The following is a 20,846-nucleotide window of genomic DNA, read 5'->3' on the forward strand; positions in this document are numbered from 1 at the left end:
CAAAGTTGCACAACATGAAGTGGTCATTTGAAAATGATGGGTGTACTGATATCAATTAAAAAAATTCCTATTTTTCAAGACAACCTTTTTTAAAATACACCAACTGGAGAGTGGAATGCAAAACAATCTTGCATCAAGTCATGGAGGTGTTAAAAGCAATTCAATGAATTCACCTGTGAGTTGGGCACCTCATGATGAATGTGAGTAAAGTTTAGCACCATGTTGACAATGGAAACATATGTGGTCCACCTACAGATATGAGCTTGTCCCATGTGAATCTGCCTTGTTTCGCAACTGAAGCTTCAGCTGATAGATTGGTAATATTCTGTAGATGAAAAGATCCTTAATGAATGTGATGATCAAGTTTATCTGCCAAAAGACATTTAGAAAAAAATGGTTTATGACTCGTTTTGAAAGGTGATGAGATACAGTGAGTGTAGCAAAATAGTTTTGAAACATTTAATGAACAGCATTGTGTTGACAAGCTATCCAAGTGCTTATTTTTACTACCCAATAATAGATGATAGTAGTTATGAGTGATGGGCAGTGGGAAGGAAATGCGATGTGAGACACAAATGAAAGAGCTTATACTTTTTCATAGCTAGTCATATTCTTGTACATGATGAGACTTACGATTAATTTTTGCATATTTTTTTAAATGATGACATTAGTCCAAAAAATGATTCAAATGGCTCTGAGCACTATGGGACTTAACACCTGAGGTCATCAGTCCCCTAGAACTTAGAACTACTGAAACCTAACTAACCTAAGAACATCACACACATCCATGCCCGAGGCAGGATTTGAACCTGCAGCCATAGCGGTCGTGCGGTTCCAGACTGAAGCACCTAGAACTGCTCAGCCACAATGGCCGGCAAACACTCATCCAGTTTTGACAGAAATGAGAGACTTAGTTAGCTGTGGCTTAGTTTAAGAAATTCTGACATTTATTTTGGTAGAATGAGGCAAATTGTGACAGCTAGAACTAGGATGAAGGAAGGAAGGAAAATTTGCGTTTAACATCCAGTTGACACCATTAGAGACAGAGCACCTGCTCGAAATGTTTCAAGGATGGGGAAGGAAATCAGCCATGCCCTTTCAAGTGAACCATGGTGGAATTTAGCATCTGGAGCAATTTTGGGAAAATACGGAAAACCTAAATCTGGATGGTTGGACACAGATGAGAACCACTGTCCTCCTGAATGCGAGTCCAGTAAGCCGACGAAAGGGTCATCTTGCTTGGTACAGCTAAGACGCTCACTTTAGGACTCAGGCCCAATTCTTTCCAAATATCAGAGCAGTATATTATTACTTCACCACTGGTGCAGGTTTAGAGGACAGATGGCTGAGAACAGAAGTTTGTATTGACATTCTATTCAAATAACCTACACAAGTAGGAATCAGTCAGGCCCTTATGGTCTGCTAAACACAATACACCAGATCAGAGGCCTCAAATTGTAGAAATGGTGGGCCCACTTACCAACCCATCACTTACAAGGCTCAATACACTAAAAGACTGAGGAACAAGCACTTTGGCATACAGAGAGAGAGAGAGAGAGAGAAAGGAGGTGGGGAAAGCCAATGCTCATAGTGATTTCAATTGTTATTCTTTACTTTTGTTTCCCTTTTATAACTGGATGTCCATAATTTATAGTTGGTTCGCCTTTCTATGCTTTAATTGCTGTTTTGAGACTGTGTCCGTAATGTGAAAAACTGCTGCAACTACTTTCACCTGGGCTTCTAATTTCTGTTAACTTAGATATCCAAGTATGCAGTAAAATAATGAAAAACTTATAATCAGATTGCAAAACCTAAGAATCACAACTTAAGCTCTTATTAAATCCATACTATGTTATATGAAAGTGAGTTGCATAATGACTGCACTCCAGACCAATTTCTAGTCTGTTGTCCAAGGACATTATTATAGTGTACAAGATAGGCCACATATCCATTCACAGAAAAGCGCAACCTAATATCAAGAACAAGACAGAAATTGGAAATACTATATACACTGCCATTCGAGGGTAACAGCTGGAAATCAAATGCAATTTTCGTTCAGTCTCAATGGCACTGTAATGAGGCATTTCCAGTATTACCACTTCATTTGACCAAAAGGATAAATCAAAGTTGCATTCAGTTTGATTTATACAAGCATGAGTGTAATTAGTGTACTTGAATCTAGGTTTAAACATTTCAAATACTGCATTAATAGTATTATCAACAAAATCATTATCACTATAAAATATGTAATGGTAGTAGCCATCTTCTTGTACCTTATAGTCTACGATTGTTGTATATGTCATATTACTGGGACCTTTTGTACAATTCTGAGACGGTACAAGGTCATGCTCAAATACAGTGTGTTTCCCGTAACAACGCAGCAGTTCATTTTCAAAGCTTGACTCTGATGACTCCACATCATCTTCTGGTTCTGTGTAATTAGCAGCAGTACCACCATGAGCCATACCTCCATCCAACGCATGGACATCCCTCCGCTGTCTTTGGTACTGTCCTTCATCACCAGCAACACTCACTTCTTTGCGTCTGATATTTCGAGCTCTACTTTTGGCATGTCGCATTTTTCTTGACGAATTAGCACTTGTGTCATTACTTTGATTCAAACTAGTTAAATACAAGGACTCATTGGCATGTTTCTGTAAATGAGATCTGATCACCTCTAATGCCTGAACTTCTTCAGCACCTAAACTATCATCATCACTGTTCCCTGTATCACTCTGTTTCACTTCATCCAAATTTGGGATTTTTTCAATATTTTGCTTCAGTTGTTTGGGCAGTACAGGAAGAATTACTCTGTTCGTTCCCTTTGAAAATGAGAGCGGATAATCACCTCCATCGTCTGTTTCATCTTCTCCTTCAAACTGTTCAGCAGACTGTTCTGACATACCTTGGATATGAGTATCATGCTGTGGAACACTGCGTCCTTTCTCTGTAAGACTTTGTTGCTGTTTGTTAATCTCATACACAGTGATCCCTTTATTATAGAACCTGTCTACAAGAATTCTATCAGACACCTTTCGAACACCTTGGTCAATCAGGTCGCATTTCTTGAGAGTTTTGTCTCCCTTGACAATCAACATTCGTGCTCCAGGGTTGCTGTGGAAGAAAAGCAAAATGTTATGAACTGCCTATCAAAATTAAAAACCACACATTCACAATACTCTAATGTGAGAAACAGGTATTTCCCTAATCTTCATACAGCAAAAGAATGTTTATTTCAGCAAGCTATCAGGGAAGCACGTAGGCAACATAGTTCTATTCATATTTTTCATGCTAAAATTACCTTAACTAAGAACTCGTTACATCTTATAGTCTGGAATCAGTCCAAGACAAATAATAGTACCAAAACTCTCAGTTTAATGCAGATGAGCAGGAAAAACAAACCCATAATGTTGGGTTACAGCATTGGTAGGGTTCCCCTTGACACATTCACATTGTTAAAATATCTGCATGTAACATTGCAAAGCAATACAAAATGGAACGAGCATATGAGGATTGTTGTAGGAAAGTCAAATGATTGACTTTCGTTTACAGGGAGAATTCTGGCAAAGTGTGGTTCACCTGTAAAGGACACCACATACAGGATGCTAGAGTCACATATTCTTGAGTACAGCTCGAATGTTTGGGATCTATACCAGGTCAGACTAAAGGAAGACATTGAAGCAATTCAGAGACGGACTGTTAGATTTGTTTCTGGTAGGTTCAAACAACGAACAAGTGTTAAGGAAACGCTTCAGGAACACACATGGGTATCCCTTGAGGGAAGGATGTTCTTTTTTGGTAACACTATTGAAAAAATTTAGAGAACTAGCATTTGAATCTGACTGCAGGATGATTCTGTTGCCTCCAACATGTAAGGACGAAGATAACATACAAAAAATTATGGTTCCTACAGAGGCATACAAACAGTAGTTTTTCCCTCATTCTATTTGCGAGTGGAACAGGAAAGGAAATGACTAGTAGTGGTATGGGCTACCCTCCGCATCTCGCCATAATATGGATTGCGGAGTATCGATCTAAATGTAGATAGATATTAGCAACAGTACATCACAACAAAAATGTCACTGTAATATAAGCATGAAGTTTCATTTTTAAGTGAAAAAAAATTGTAATTAGTATCTGCAGTAGGTTACAAAGAATGACCTTTGTTGGAAAAGCTATGTAAAGTTATGTTATATATAATTTTCTTCGCTTTCCAGACAGCCTAAATTAATCATTGCTCAATGATCCACAATGGAATAATCACAATATTATAAAAAGGATGAATTGCTACTCACCATGTAGAGGAGATGTAGAGTCGCAGACTGACACAACAAAAAGACTGTTAAACATGTGAGATGCACAGCTGCCCGCAGTCTGGACTCAGTGGCCAGAGACAGCGGTAATTTGTATATCAGCTGCGCTTGTGTGTGTTGTCTAGGAGGCCTTTTGGACAAAAGCTCACATGTATAGCAGTCTTTCTGCAATGCCTGTCTGCAACTCAATATCTCCTCTATATGGCGAGTAGCAAATTGCCCTTTTCGTAATATTGTCAGTGTTCCATTTAGTAATCCCGGAAGCAAACACAGTGATGGAGGCAGACAAGCTGGTGTGGATAGTGCAGTGGAATAGTGCGGAAACCTGCCATGAAGGACACACATGATGCGTATTATGGCCAGACCTGTTGACAGACGTTTTTACTTACAGGCGGCAGTATGCAGAGTGAGCCACAGCTTATACTGACAGTGAGTTCAACCACCACCTCTTCTTCCACTTCATGATGAAAGTTGTTACCGAGTGTTCAGACCTTCTACTTTCCATAGACTGATCCACACCACGAGTTTCATTTCTTCTCATGGGGTTCTGTGGAGGAGGAGGAGGAGGAGGAGGAGGAGGAGGAGGAGATTAGTGTTTAACGTCCCGAAGACAATGAGGTCATTAGAGACAGAGCACAAGCTCGGATTATGGAAGGAAATCGGCTGTGACCTTTCAAAGGAACCAACCTGGCATTTGCCTGAAACGATTTAGAGAAATGACGGAAAACGTAAATCAGGATGGCCGGAGACGGGTTTGAACCGTCATCCTCCCGAATGCGAGTCCAGTGTACTAACCACTGTACCACCACACTCAGTTCGAGTTCTGTTCCCCAGTTATTACTGAACCACTGTCAGCCAGTGAAGTACCCACACTGACAGTGTAGTGTAACGGTGTTGTCATTCATGTGGGGACAAAGGACATTCTTACTTTTTTTCTCCCCCTTTACATAGTGTTCATTTTAGACCAGCATGGACCTAGCATTTCTGTAATACTGGCTGGAACAATTGTGTCTATACAAGGAACAGCAGGAAGAGCAGATGTAGGTACTGATGAACCAGAATGTGGATTTGCTTTGTCCCCTTGTCCCACTAGTGGTGGGCTAGGCACCAGTTGTGCTGTTTTCTTCCCCGCCCCTGAAGCCTTTTGCAAGTTCTGATGAGTCTATGGAGAAGCGAGACAAATCCCTGGGCCAGTTCTTGTTGCACTCCCAGGTAAGGGTCTCATTGATCCAGGGGATAAGACTGCCTTGTATTTGTCAAGCAGTATCCAATACTTGAAGCTCTTCACTGAGCCCAAGAAACTCCCCTTTGACAAGCTCTGCTTATGCAGTATTTAAGGCACCATACATGTGTGGCGGCGGCACAGTTGCAGTTTAACCAGCTCCAGAATCATCGCGGGCAGTCATACGTGGCCTGAATCACTGATCTTCAGGGCTTCTTGTGCAAATGTTGTTTTGAGTGTTCCAAATGTGCTACCTCTTACGTAGACTAGCTAATTCAGAATGTGGTTGTCCAGTCAATATATGATCCTCACGTTCAGACTAGGGTACTGACCTTGTCCAGTCCTTCTTTAGCCAATGTTGCCCAGGTCACGGAATTGCATGAGCTGGCGGCACTGGCAATGGATGTCTTTTCTGATAAATGTTAGGTTCCTCAATTAGGTATGCATGATAAACAGCTCCAAGACTCCTAGTGCTCCGCAGGGTATCCCAGCTGGCCTCGCCTCCTGCTGAGTCACCATGTGTTGATGAGTCCAGTGCAATGGCATTGCAGCACTGGCAGTCTTTGCTGATGATTGTGCCCTGACTGGCACTTGCCGCACATTTAACAAGACTGCGGACACGTGGAAGCCAGGTGTGGGGTAGACCATCAGACAGACCATTTGGCAGCTGTTGGTGACAGCTGGTGAGCCATGAGTCAGGCGTCGGACACTCTTGTGTGTTTGCAGGATGCTGAGGCTGTCTTCAATGCCTTACACGTGTCGTTTTAGTGTATTTTGCTGACACTGGTTGTGGATGGGTGACCAGTTGAATTTCAAGCAGCCAAGGGATGATCAGCCTCACTTATTTAGGTACATACAGGTTCCTGGGGTGCCCGGTGTAACAGTGGCCACTATGTCACATTACATTCTACAGTAAACAGTGCATTCCTTTGTTGGGGAGCACTTTTCCATCTCCATGTGTTATAAGAATGTGGAATGGCAATTTACATAGTTAGTGGACAATTCACTATTGGTGCAAAATACTTTTGGGCTTGATGATTTTTCTGTTTTTGGCTTCCCGATAGTTGGCAAAATGCATTTACTGTCTCAACCCATTCCTTTTCATGATTCGGGGTGCTTAATATGGTCATGCGGCTTGCTGTTTAAAACTGCCTTGGGTTGGGCAGAAAATTTCGAGGCACTTTTCCTCAAGTTGTTGGCAGTACCTAAATTTTGCCCCTTCTGTCTCATTCCCTTTTCCATGAGTGGCAAAGTAAAGGCCAAGTTGCAGTGTTAGCAGGATCAAGAGATCATTGCTACTTTGTTGAATCAATGGCCCACCCAACTGGTGGTGATTCAGAAGCCCAAATGCACAGGATGCATTTGTGGCGATTTTAAACATACAGTCAATGTGCAATGTGCTGCAGATTCATATCCAATTCCATGGCTGGTGGAGTTGTTGATGAAGTTGTTGGGGGAGGTTAGTATTTTTCATTCATCAACTTAAGACATGTTTATGTGCAGCTGGCCTTGGACGCAGTTTCTCAGACTTTCATGGTCCTCGACACCTCCTTTGGGCTCTACCAATTTAACTGCTAGCCTTTTAGGATCTTGTATGCACCGTAAATTTGTCAATGGTATCTGGAGCAGTTGATTCAGGAGATTCCCTGTTCCATCGATTACTTTGATGACATCTGGGTAATTGGCCCTACACAGGAGGAGCATTTATGGGAACTTAAGTCCATCCTTAAATGTTTCCTGGAGAATGGCCTTCATTACCAGCTGGAAATGTGCAGTTTTTTTCACCCCAAAAGAGCGTTTTTGGCGTATGTGCTTAACAAAGATGGGATCACCTCTATGGACGAACAGATCAAAGCTACTGTCAACCTGCTGGCACCCAAGAACTTGAAGGAGCTCCAGTGTTTTTGGGTTAGATTTCATATTATGTTCATTTAATTCCCTGGGCTGCACACATTTGTCATCCTCTTTATAAAAAGGACTTCAGGTTTGTCTGGTCTGTGGAATGTCAATGAGCTTCAACCTCTTAAACAATGTTAGTGCTCTGCTCCCTGCCTGGCTTCTTTTATACCATGTAAACCTTTAATTCAGCCTGTGAAACCTCCCAGTACGACATGGTGTGGTTCTGTCCCATTGAAACTTGAATTGCACCAAACAACCCAATGCTTAGGCATCAAAGATGTCCGCTGTGCAGCATAATTATTCACATGGGGAAAAGGAGTCACTTTGCTATTATATTTGGAGTTAAAAAAATGTCATGTTTTCTTGTACAGGGTAGGGTTCCTTCTTGTCACCAACTACAAGCCATTGGTTTCCTTATCTGGTCCTTAATCCAAGCTCGCAGATAACAGCAAATGTGGACCCTATTTCTCAGTAACTAGTGCTCCATCACCAAACATGCCAGTGTTGATGCATTTGTGTGGCTATCAGTAGGTCCTGATTTGCAGTTTGATCATTAGGGGGCTCTCATGTTCACGATGGGTGATACCTTGCATCAAACCGTCGGATTTTCCGTTGACAGTATGAGAGGTCATTATCACTATGGCTGCTGACCTGCTTTTCTGAAAAATCATTTCAGCTGTTGATGTGGATTGGCTGGAGCGCATGTCTTTGGGGGCAGATATGGCATGCCATACGTTTTTCCCTCTTGTATGATTCAATCAACATTGTCCAGGGGTCTCGCAGCTCTGTGTCCTTACATACTCTAGTTGCGCAGGGGTATTACTTGTATGAATGCACTGGCACACCATCACACCCACTGGCTGATAATCCATCATGACGTGGAACATCTGGTGTGGCCTTTCGGGACTTGTGCACAGAACTAGGCTGTACTGGTGTGCCAGTTTTCTTCTCGGCTGGTTCCAGAGCACCCTTAGGGCAGGGTGCATGTCAATTTTGCGGATCTATTTTTGGGCGGTATGTGATTGTTGGTGGTTGATGCATTGTCCAATTTCCTGTATGTAGATAAGCTGTTCTCCACATCACTGACTCCCACTATTTGCATGTTGTTGGTTATTTTTGGCATCAAGGGACCCCTCAGGACTCTTTCATTCAATAACAGTAATAAATTTGTGTCAGGTGTTGGAAGAATTTTGTGTTTGCAACATTATCCAGAATCTGACTGCTGCCATGTTTCACCTGGCATCTAAATCACATGTGGAGCAGTAAGGGAATACATTTGAGATACACATGAAGAAGTCTGTTCTGCCTCTTCCCACAAAGGTGCATTGTCCAGTTTTCTGGCTACGTACAAGGCAACACTGGTCAATGAGTGCAGTCTGGTGGAACATTTTCAGGGGTGGGGAGTCTTGGATTTGTTGTATGTTGAGCCATGTTCCCTTGACCAGCGTAGTCTACCATGTTTTCTTCTCATGGCAACTGTTTGGGTCTACTCCTTTGGCCTGTGGCAGGGGTAGCTGCCAGGTGTCACGGTAGGCCACAACTCTCAGCAGTTGTTTATGGTGGATGTCAACAGAGAGCAGCTGACCCGTCATGCAAATCAGTCATGCTTGCGCCCTGTTGGGGCATTGCCGCCATGGCCTTCTGCTCATCTGAGTGGCAGTCCACCAATGGACTTCACTGTAATTATTCCAGAACTGCCCAGTTTGAATTACATCTTAAGATTATTGTAGGTACATTAATTAAATATTTTGTAGTGCTATCATATCAACATGAGTAACATCAATGTAACCAAGAATTCATCTCCATTCTGGAAACCAATTCTTTGCTTCTAAGTGTACCAACCTCTTGTATCAACATTTTAGCTACGTTATTGTGCTAGAAAATAGGCTATAATAAGGTGAAACATAGGTCACACTGTGGGTAAAACAGGTTTGTGGACCATACACTACAGAACTTTTCCCTCTATCATCTTCAAAGTAACCCCTCGTGCTTGAATACAATAGCTACAATGATTTTTTCATTTGAAGAAGTGCTGCAAGTCAACTGTCAGTAATGTGTTCATTAACTGTTGATTCTGCTTGAATGTATCTAACAGAATGTAAACTTGAACTAGGCTTCGGATCAAGGTGAGAGAGAGAAAAGTGCATTGACTAGGCAATATGAAGAAGGACCTCCAGGGAGGGAGATAATAGTTACATTTCTCTTTGTTGTGAAATCCTTCACAACAAACAAGCTAAGTGAAGGAATGTTGTCAGAATGAAATATTTAGGTGACCTCAGGTATTTTGTGAGCTTGAGATACAATTTTCTTTGGTCTGAAATATGAGGTCTGTTCAAAAATTTCCGGGTCATTCATAATTTCAGGCCAATGGTGTATTGGAGCAAAATGTGGTTGGCATCCCTACACACATACCATTTGTTTAATGTGTAACTTCCAGAAGTTTCATTGTTGTATGTCTGTTATATATTGTTCTGTGCTGTATTGCGTATAATGTTGTGTCATACATTTACAAATTTCAAGATAAGATGGCAGAGTTAGAGGAGCAATGTGTTTGCATTAAATTTTACATGAAACTCAAGAAAACCGTTACAGAGACACGCCAAATGATGCAGGAAGCCTACACTGACGATTGCTTAAGCCATCCTCGGTGTTACGAATGGTTCACATAGTTTAAAAATGGCTGCATGGAAGTTAACGATGACCCTTGTTCAGGATACCCTTTGACATTTATTGATGACACTTATGCCAAGAACGTCAATGAAATTGTGTATGCCAATCAAAGACTGACTGTCCAAGAGATTGCAGAAGAAAGTACCATTTCAGTTGTACCACGTCATGAAATCCCGATGCAGTATCTTGGAATGTACTGTGTTGCCACCACGTTCTTCGCACAGCTCATGTCAATGCCAGAAAGACTTCACCTTGCAGTCTGTAAAGAGCTATTGCATCAAGCAAATGAGAGCGAGATGTTCCTTAAGAGAATCATAACTGGTGATGAGACATGGGTCTATGGCTATGATGTTGAGACCGCGATTCAGTCTTCACAATAGGTCAGGAAATGTTCTCCAAGACCAAGGAAAGCTCATGAGATCAGGTCAAATGTCAAAGCCATGCTTATAGTTTTCTTTGATTTTCAAGGATTAGTTCATCATGAATTCTTGCCACAGTGTCAAACTGTTAATACTGTCAATCAATGGTACTACTGGAACATGTAGCAACACTTGTGAGAAAATGTGAGAAGGAAATGGCCAGAAATGTGCAAGACAATTCATGTCTCTTGGACCATGATAACACACCTTCTTATTCACCCCTGTTGGTGTGTGACTATTGCACAGAAAATGATATCACTGTGCTGCCTCATCTTTTTTTTTTATTTCCAAAGTAGAAAACCCCATTGCAAGGATCAACATTTGCGATGACAGACAAGATGAAAGGAAATTTGCAGACTGCATTTCATACAACAAGACTGCTTCCGGAAATGGAAACAAGTGTTGGAAGACGTATATCAATTGTGGAGGAGAGTATTTTAATGGAGACCATGCAACATGAGTAAAACATAAATGTACAAAAATTTTGTGGACAAAGTTCTGGAATTGTTTGAATAGACCTCGTAAAATGTAATAAATATTCTTTGCTGGTTCAAGTCAGCCATTTAAAAAATTATAGTTGTACAAGGTGCAAAAAGATCAGAAATAATTAATACTATAATACTGCAAATAGAAGGATTGAAAAACAAACAAAAATGAGGACAGGCAACCACTTATCTATATAGCTGGCTGATGCATGTTGCATAAACTCACACAATAGTAGAGAATTTTCAATACCTTTTGAGCAGCTACTCTGTGTTTCTTTTCAGTTCAACTTCACACATACTCAAAAAATGGACCCCATCTACAGTCACACTATTATGTATGTCTAAGTTCTCATTAAAGGTAAGTGGCTCCCTATCCTTGTTTACATTTATCAACAAGAAGTAAAACACGCATACAATCAGAAAAATGTCTGTGGCCAACTGAGAGGGGGATTATTTAGAATCAGATATTTAATGCAAAAACTAACTACTGCTAGTGGTTTGAACAGAACATTCAATTTCTTGAAGATTATAGGATGTACCTCATAAAATGTTATTGATAATGTCACTTAAGTGAAAAGAGAATAGACCGTATATATGATAAGGTTGTTAAGACGGCTCAGGTAGGATCTTGTGTCGCGATATTAACGGGAGGTTTACTATCTTTTGGTTCAAAAAATCATTTTTTTTTTTAAATTGCATTTTTGGATCCATAAAAGTGTTTAGAATCCACCCCTGAAACGGTTTTTTTCAATACAGAACGGAAATGTTTGTTATTCATGGATGGAAAAAAAAGCACCTACCTGACATCGGCCTTTTTCACGCACCAGTTTTTTTTCTTTAGAAGGACAATTTATTGTACCAGTGCTTGAGAGGAAACACACAAAACTCAAATGAAAGTTTGAATGCGTGTGTTTGGAAGTTACCCACAAGTGATTGCATGAGTGCATTCTCATGCGAAGACTGTGGAGATTGAGATTTTCCTGGCAGTGAGCAGCTTCAACGGAGGGTATTCAGCAATTCTGAAGACCATGACAATAATGGACGTCACCCTGGGACTCTATTCGACGCAGATCGCCAAGCGTTCGGATGACCACCAGATTCAAGCGCCCGAAAACCGCTTGTCACCGGCCGTACCAGCGGCTCTGGAGCAGCGCAGGATGGCCCAGATCGAGCAGAACACCCTCTATGAGGAAGAGGAAGAACTAGTTTATGGACCCGGAATAGCAGATTGTAAGTACGTTGCGTAATATTGCATTTATACGTAGTCAAAACTGCAACGCATTTTTCTCAAAATGACTTTTTTTTATTGTGTGGTATGGTAACTTCAAATCTACTGAACCGATTGCCATGATTCTTTGTTTCCGATGAAGCTAACTAAATTGTCTAGGAGTTGTACCACCTTTACTCCGACCCATCAATTATAAATATTTTTACTTGGCCGACGAAGTCGATAAATCAATGGAAAAAATAAATAAATAGATAAAAACCCTTTTTTTTCAAATGGCCGCCAGTTTGTTTCCTATGGTCCAAATAACTTAAGCGAGGTACAACTCCTAAAGAATCTTATATACTTCACTAACGCCAACTCAGTTTTGATTTCAGATGAGCCAGCTGACCTATGACATACTGCACATGGAGGTCTACATCGAAATTTCGTTTCGTTCTGATGGCACTTCCGCCTTCTTTGACATTTCCAGTCCAAAAAATTCCAGTTTGTGGAGGAAATATCAATAAACATTTTGAGCAAATTTGACATTGATATCTATAACACATCCAGAGAAAAAAATTCTCAAACATGATTTTTTCGGGCCAAAGACAGTAAACCTCCCCTTAATAGTACCCTCAGAATTCTTGCAGATGATATTGTTATCTATAATGGAGTATTATCAGAAAAAAGTTGCACAAATGTCCAGTCAGGGCATGACAAAATTTCAGTCAGGTACAGAGAATGGCAACATGTGTTAAATGTTCAGAAACGAAAAATTGTCCACTTCACAAATGTGAAGAAACCCTATTATATCATTTAGTGGGAATTACCTTCTTCCATGCACTTCACAATGGTTTGCAGATTATCGAGGTACATAATGTTTAAATGGAGCTTCTTTAGCAGTTTAGGTTCTCATTCTGTTGGTCAAGTTTTACACTGGTGTCAAAAAGTTAAGTCCAATTAAGGACAGAAACAAATAAAGAAGTTATCAATCACTGTAAATGTCAGTCATGATTCTCCCCCAAAACATAACTGTCATCTATGTAGGGGGCAGTTAATCACAGTTTTGTATACACATACAATTCATAAACAACAGAAAGTAGTGCATAAGGAAAGAGGAAATATTCTCTTCACAATGAATTCTGTTCCATTTTGTATTTGTCCCGAGCACAAGTTGTAGCCTGCATAATCATAGTAACATCATGGGAAGAGAGCAGTTTGGTAATGATGGGTATCATTTTGTGAGGAGGTTTTACAACAGATTGACATAACAGAGTTTCACACTTTTTTTAGTGGTTGCATGAATATTGTTCATGGCACAAAGCACAGAAGTGAGATACTGCAATGAATATGCGACTTTTTGGCAGCTGTTGCAGTCTTCTTCTTCAAGGACAATAGTGCCTATCCAGAGAAGTGTTACACTGGGAGACACTTCCTTGTAGCTGAAGATTCCACTGCATGGACTGGCCACTGCATCTGCAGGTGTGAATCGTATAGAACATGTCTACAGTGCATTGGAAATTGCTATTAGCTGCCATCAAGGCTCTTCCCAACCTCTGGATTGCTCTTACACAGGAATGGAACTGCCTGTGAATATAGCTCTTGAACTACCTTATAGGGAGCATGTGCATCACCAAGAAAATACACAGAATCTGAGCAAGGAGTGGCAAAGCAATGTTGAAATTTCACAACACGTGGCTCTGGTTACACTTGCTTCTAGTTAGCATGTTATTATGTTCTTAAGCAACTGATTTTAAGGATTGTATGACATCAACCACAGGCACTTCTTACAAGATTTCTGCACAATAAACCTCAATAAAACACCAACAAGCCATCACCAACTCTAGCAACTATGTACCTATATGAATCAAGCACTTTTACACAGTTGAGTTAAATTGGCCAAAACTGTCATCAATGTGGAGAAGCTGCTGAGCCTGACGAAGGAACAATATGATCTTGTTGTCACTTATATTATAAACTGATTAATGTAAATAAAGAATATGCCGGATAGGAAATCTATTAAATACAATAAAATCATTAGAAGCTGACAAGATCCTAGTGTTACTGCATTAAATTAAAAGTGTGATGTTTTTCCAGTACTTTAAGGTTGAATAACAAGTACAGTAGTTTTGTTCTACTGATTTTTGTTTATTTCAAACTAGTTTTTGGCTTATTAGACCATCGATAGGACACAACTGACTGGTGACTGAAACAGACACTAGTTCTTATGTAACCAAACATTATAAGTCTCTTAATGTTGAATTATGCTTTGCACAATGGACAATAATAAGTGCAATATATAATTAAACTACACAGTACTACAGGTTAAATAGTTACAAAACTAAATTTTGTGAGGTCTTGACATTGGCTGGGAAACTGATAAACTGAACACTCTTCATCCATATTGTGCAACAAACATGCTTTTTAACATTATAAAATAAACTTTTGGCAATGGGTAGTATTACACACAATAATCAAAATACATAAACTAAGAGTGTTACTGCAACTCAGCATCTCCGCTATATGGTGAGTAGCAACTTTCCTTCTCATAATAGTGTTACCGGTTATGTGGTTGTGATTCCATAGTTTGTGAGGTCGTGACATTGGTTGAGAAGTATATAAATGAGCACTAGTAACTTATGTTGTGCAAAAACCAAGATTTACATTGCAAATAATATTTTTACACAATGGGCAATATTAAACAAAGTACATGGTTAAATCACACAATATTAAAATATTACAAGTTATATAGCTGAAGTTTCCGGGATAAGCAACGTAAGGAATAGGAAATTGTGTTGTGTTTTGATTTTTGTAGCAGTATGTGTCAGTGTGTTGGTATGCGACTGGTTGGTTGCATCATGTGAAGCTTAAAAGGGGGATATGTACTCAGCTGCAATTTATCATTTAGAACCAGTTAGAGTTTTTGAGCTAATATCTGTTTATCTCAAGTGCTTCTAAAAGGCTTAGTTTTCTTCCTTTGTCAGCTATATGTAGGACTTCCGCATGGACTTGGTAACAGTGTCTGACTTATGTAATCTCCAGCTGCATTTGTGTTCAATCAGCCTAGTTGTTTTGGCCTTGCCTGTCTGTTCAATATACAGTTTGTTGCAGTCATTCCCAATCAATCAGCCTAGCTGTTATGGCCTTTCCTGTCTGACCAATATACAGTTTGTTGCAATCATTTCCAATAACATTAAACCTGGGAGACAGTAGTTCTCTCTCTCTCTCTCTGTGTGTGTGTGTGTGTGTGTGTGTGTGTGTGTGTGTGTGTGTGTGTGTGTGTGTGTGTGAGAGAGAGAGAGATAGAGAGAGAGAGAGAGAGTGGGGGGGGGGGGGGGGGTTAGATTTACAGAAGTTGTATAAGCTAATCAGTTGATCATCCTTTATACCAGTCTGTTCACTGCTTAGATTAGGTTAGATTAGATTAATACTAGTTCCATGGATCATGAATACGATATTTTGTAATGATGTGGAACGAGTCGAATTTTCTAATACATGACATAATTAGGTTAATTTAAAAACATACTTAAGTTAATATAACAACTTTATTTTTTTGTGTTTTTTGTTTTTCTTTAGTTTTTATTTTTATTTTTTAAATATTTTTTTTTTCTTTTTTTTCTTAATTTATATCTAAAAATTCCTCTATGGAGTAGAAGGAGTTGTCATTCAGAAATTCTTTTAATTTCTTCTTAAATACTTGTTGGTTATCTGTCAGACTTTTGATACTATTTGGTAAGTGACCAAAGACTTTAGTGGCAGTATAATTCACCCCTTTCTGTGCCAAAGTTAGATTTAATCTTGAATAGTGAAGATCATCCTTTCTCCTAGTATTGTAGTTATGCACACTGCTATTACTTTTGAATTGGGTTTGGTTGTTAATAACAAATTTCATAAGAGAGTATATATACTGAGAAGCTACTGTGAATATCCCTAGATCCTTAAATAAATGTCTGCAGGATGATCTTGGGTGGACTCCAGCTATTATTCTGATTACATGCTTTTGTGCAATAAATACTTTATTCCTCAGTGATGAATTCCCCCAAAATATGATGCCATATGAAAGCAATGAGTGAAAATAGGCGTAGTAAGCTAATTTACTAAGATGTTTATCACCAAAATTTGCAATGACCCTTATTGCATAAGTAGCTGAACTCAAACGTTTCAGCAGATCATCAATGTGTTTCTTCCAATTTAATCTCTCATCAATGGACACACCTAAAAATTTGGAATTTTCTACCTTAGCTATATGCTTCTGATTAAGGTCTATATTTATTAATGGCGTCATACCATTCCCTGTACGGAACTGTATGTGCTGTATCAAAATTCAGTGAGAGTCCATTTACAAGGAACCACTTAGTAATTTTCTGAAAGACAGTATTGACAATTTCATCAGTTAATTCTTGTTTGTCAGGTGTGATTACTATACTTGTATCATCAGCAAAGAGAACTAACTTTGCCTCTTCATGAATATAGAATGGCAAGTCATTAATATATAATAAGAACAACAAAGGACCCAAGACTGACCCTTGTGGAACCCCATTCTTGATATTTCCCCAGTTTGAGGAATGTGCTGATCTTTGCATGTTACGAGAACTACTTATTTCAACTTTCTACACTCTTCCAGTTAGGTACGAATTAAACCATTTGTGCACTGTCCCACTCATGCCACAATACTTGAGCTTGTCTAGCAGAATTTCATGATTTACACAATCAAAAGCCTTTGAGAGATCACAAAAAATCTCAATGGGTGGTGTTCGGTTATTCAGATCATTCAAAATTTGACTGGTGAAAGCATATATGGCATTTTCTGTTGAAAAACCTTTCTGGAAACCAAACTGACATTTTGTTAGTACTTCATTTTTACATATATGTGAAGCTACTCTTGAATACATTACTTTCTCAAAAATTTTGGATAAAGCTGCTAGAAGGGAGATTGGACGGTAATTGTTGACATCAGATCTATCCACCTTTTTATGCAAAGGTATAACAATAGCATATTTCAGTCTATCAGGGAAAATGCCCTGTTCCAGAGAGCTATTACACAGTTGGCTGAGAATCTTACTTATCTGTTGAGAACAAGCTTTTAGTATTTTGCTGGAAATGCCATCAATTCCATGTGAGTTTTTGCTTTTAAGCAAGTTTATTATTTTCCTAATTTCAGAGGGAGAAGTGGGTGAGATTTCAATTGTATCAAATTGCATAGGTATGGCCTCTTCCATTAACAGCCTAGCATCTTCTAATGAACACCTGGATCCTACTATATCCACAACATTTAGAAAATGATTATTAAAAATATTTTCAACTTCTGACTTTTTGTTCGTAAAGTTTTCATTCAATTTGATGGTAATACTGTCTTCCTCTGCTCTTGGTTGACCTGTTTCTCTTTTAATAATATTCCAAATTGCTTTAATTTTATTATCAGAGTTGCTGATTTCAGACATGATACACATACTCCTGGATTTTTTAATAACTTTTCTTAATATAACACAGTAGTTTTTATAATTTTTGATAGTTTCTGGGTTACTACTCTTTCTTGCTGTCAGATACATTTCCCTTTTCCGGTTACAAGATATTTTTATACCCTTAGTAAGCCATGGTTTGTTACAAGGTTTCTTACGAGTATATTTAACTATTTTCTTGGGGAAGCAGTTTTCAAATGCATTTACAAAAATGTCATGAAATAAATTATATTTTAAATTGGCATCAGGTTCACGGTACACCTCATCCCAGTCTGACTGCTGTAGGCTCAGTGTCTCTTCTATTCTCTGATCTATCCTCACTCACATACCACATGTCATTACACCTGCTATGTACAAGTGCTCAAATGCCTCAAATGCCTGATCACTACTTGTCTGTGATAGTTTCTGCAAATACTATAAAATACATTTATTAATTAGACACTAACCAACTTTCCTCAAAAGGCACAAAATAGGTCATCAGTGATACCACATTATCATAGTTGTGTAACATACACAGTTACGCATGGAACAAGTAAAAAATCCATCAAATGTACATACTTAATAATACCACAACAGAAGAATGAGTATTAATGAATGAAATACTCAACATAGCTGAAAACTGCACAGCTCTCCAGCTAAATGACTGTGAAATGCGACAAGGGTGTCACATATTCAAGAAAGTGTATGCTTTTTGTAAGGTGTAGTTCTAATTGAAGGTAAATGAATATGCATATCTGTTCACTGTCTCTTTATTGCTCTTATTAATACACAGCAATGCCTGAAGTTTAATCTCCCGCTGTTGAAGACATCCTGAGCGACTATGGAGACAGCTGATTGATTCATTCGCCAATATTACATACTTTATCAACGCAATAAAATCTACAATTTACCCACTTAGCCTGCTTAAGAAGCTGAACTATTAGTCGTAACCAAGCAATGGATATTATGACATGACATAATCCAAATACTGCTAGAGTCCAATGAATCACATTGATGTATGCCGTGAACTTCATTTGGCAAAAAGAGTTCAAAGTTTCCCTCCTGTTCAGCTCTATAGCTCATTATCCATAAAATTTATGCCTTTTCCTTTTTAATGTCACTCTTGTGTTTTTGAATATCAATGGCAACTCTATACATTCTATCATATTAGTGGTTGTACATCAACAGAAGATTAAATGTTAGATGAACAAATTTCATTACTCCCTAGTCTCAGGGTGTGATCTACTACTGCTGATTTTGTCCCTGTTGGCCAAATGATAATTGCCCTTGTGTTTCTTGAGCCTTTGTACACCATACGTGGGATTTTGTATACTCCTGTTGTGGGTGGTGGAGAACACTGTCCTTACTGGAATTCAGGTGTTGACTTGTATGTTTTGTTGATTTGAACATTGTGTCACTATCATGTTTTCTTAGCATTCTACTGATACAATCTATGATTATTTTAACAAATGGATGAAAACTTTCCCTTTAACTTGTTGTTTTGCACTATATGCTATAGATTTAAGGACATAGTACTCTATTTATGTACATTTATGTACAACTGATGGATTTTTTTACTTGTCCCATGCATAATTGTGTATATTACACAACTGTGATAATGTGGTGTCACTGACAACCTATCTTGTGCCATTTATGTGAAAGTGGTTATCAAATAGTTTAGTTGCTGCTTCATATAATGTGGCAAAATGTAAAGAAGAAAGAGGAATACTGCACTAAAATCCAAGACATATTACAACTACAAAGACGAAAAGAGAGGTTAAAAGAGATCTCACAACTGCAATACTTAGGGCAATAAACAAGCTAATAAAAGTTCCTTTCTCCCAAAATTAAAAAAATGTCTCATCAAATCACAGAAACAGTCAAAAATTCACAAATTAGGCATTTCATTGAGAATTACTGTCAATTCTACTGCATATACAACCTACGGGATTGCCAACACTTGACCACTATGATGCATAATTTCTCATCACTTTGGGGGAGAAATTATAAAAACCCTTAAATTAAGCCTAGGAAATATTATAAACCATTCTGAAATTTTCTGCGTCTCTTTAAAAAGTGTTTCACATCACACTTCTTTCAAAGGCCTAACAAATTCTATGAGCAAACTGACATTTTGGATATGTGGAACTCACTCAGTGAAGTTGCAACTGAATTTATATATACTAAATTTTAAAGTAGTTGCTTTTTGTACAGAAAAAAATGACCAACAAGTGGGTTTTGGTTCATGCATGACACATGGCCGCAAGAGAAAATGAGCACAGTGTTACGTTTTCTGAATCGTATTAATTCCTAGATAAGTTTACAATGGAAAAGAGAGAAGGCACAGATTTGAATTTTGAGAACACAACTACCAAGGAGAAAAGATGAACTAAAGCACACAAAATGTATAGAACATCTGCTCACACAGACTGACACCTTCACAAAATTTCCAATCACCATTACTGAAAGAAGAATACAATAATTGAGGCACTTATGAACTGTGTGAGAGGAAAATGTGAGCCACAATAACTGGAGGAAGAATGGTCCCACTTGAAAAATATTTTTAGAAGTAATACCCATTCTGTCAAAGAAATAAATATAGCAGTACATCCTGGAAAATATAAAGCATGTAGTGGAGAGTAACCAGCTACAGGAAAAGCTTTTGCCTGTTGTTAAAATGATCATTGATTATAACAGAAGTTTACTAAGAACAGGAAGACTGAGAGAAATTGCATCCTCCACTAACAGACACTGGAGTATACAAAATGCATGGCGTATATGCATACAAAGAGACAACATAAAAGAAGTATCCAAAATCAGTTTAAACAACATAAAATAAACAACAATGGGGCAAACTCTGATAAATTGTGAGTACAACTGAAACTGAGAGGCCACCAAATTAGTTTCTCTGACAATGCTGTCCATACACTGTCGTTACTATGTTGCGTTTATAGAGGGGACACTGAAATGCAAAAACAGGAGAATGACTTTAATAAAAAAAATGTGGAAGGACTTAAATTACACAGATTATAGGCCAAGGTGATATATAAAAGAGATAGTGCTAATTCCACTGAAACTTCTACGGATATACATTAGTTTGACCTGGTGATCTTTGGTAATGCTCAAATTGTATCATAACATGATGACTATACCACAGTTATGAATAACACACCAGATGTTTCAGCAAGATGAG

At 38.7% G+C, this 20,846-nt stretch overlaps 1 protein-coding gene across 1 annotated transcript in view; it reads right to left on the bottom strand.

Moving 5' to 3' along the window:
* Positions 1 to 1,952: 1,952 nt before the first annotated feature.
* LOC124777666 overlaps positions 1,953 to 20,846 on the bottom strand; it is a 206,958-nt gene continuing 188,064 nt past the window's right edge. The window contains exon 4 of the mRNA XM_047253146.1: positions 1,953 to 3,114. Within this exon, the coding sequence (XP_047109102.1) occupies positions 1,953 to 3,114 (1,162 nt within the window). The remainder of the gene's footprint in view (positions 3,115 to 20,846) is intronic.

The sequence above is a fragment of the Schistocerca piceifrons genome, chromosome 2 (genome assembly GCF_021461385.2).
Source record: "Schistocerca piceifrons isolate TAMUIC-IGC-003096 chromosome 2, iqSchPice1.1, whole genome shotgun sequence".
NCBI classification, from domain to species: Eukaryota; Metazoa; Arthropoda; class Insecta; order Orthoptera; family Acrididae; genus Schistocerca; species Schistocerca piceifrons.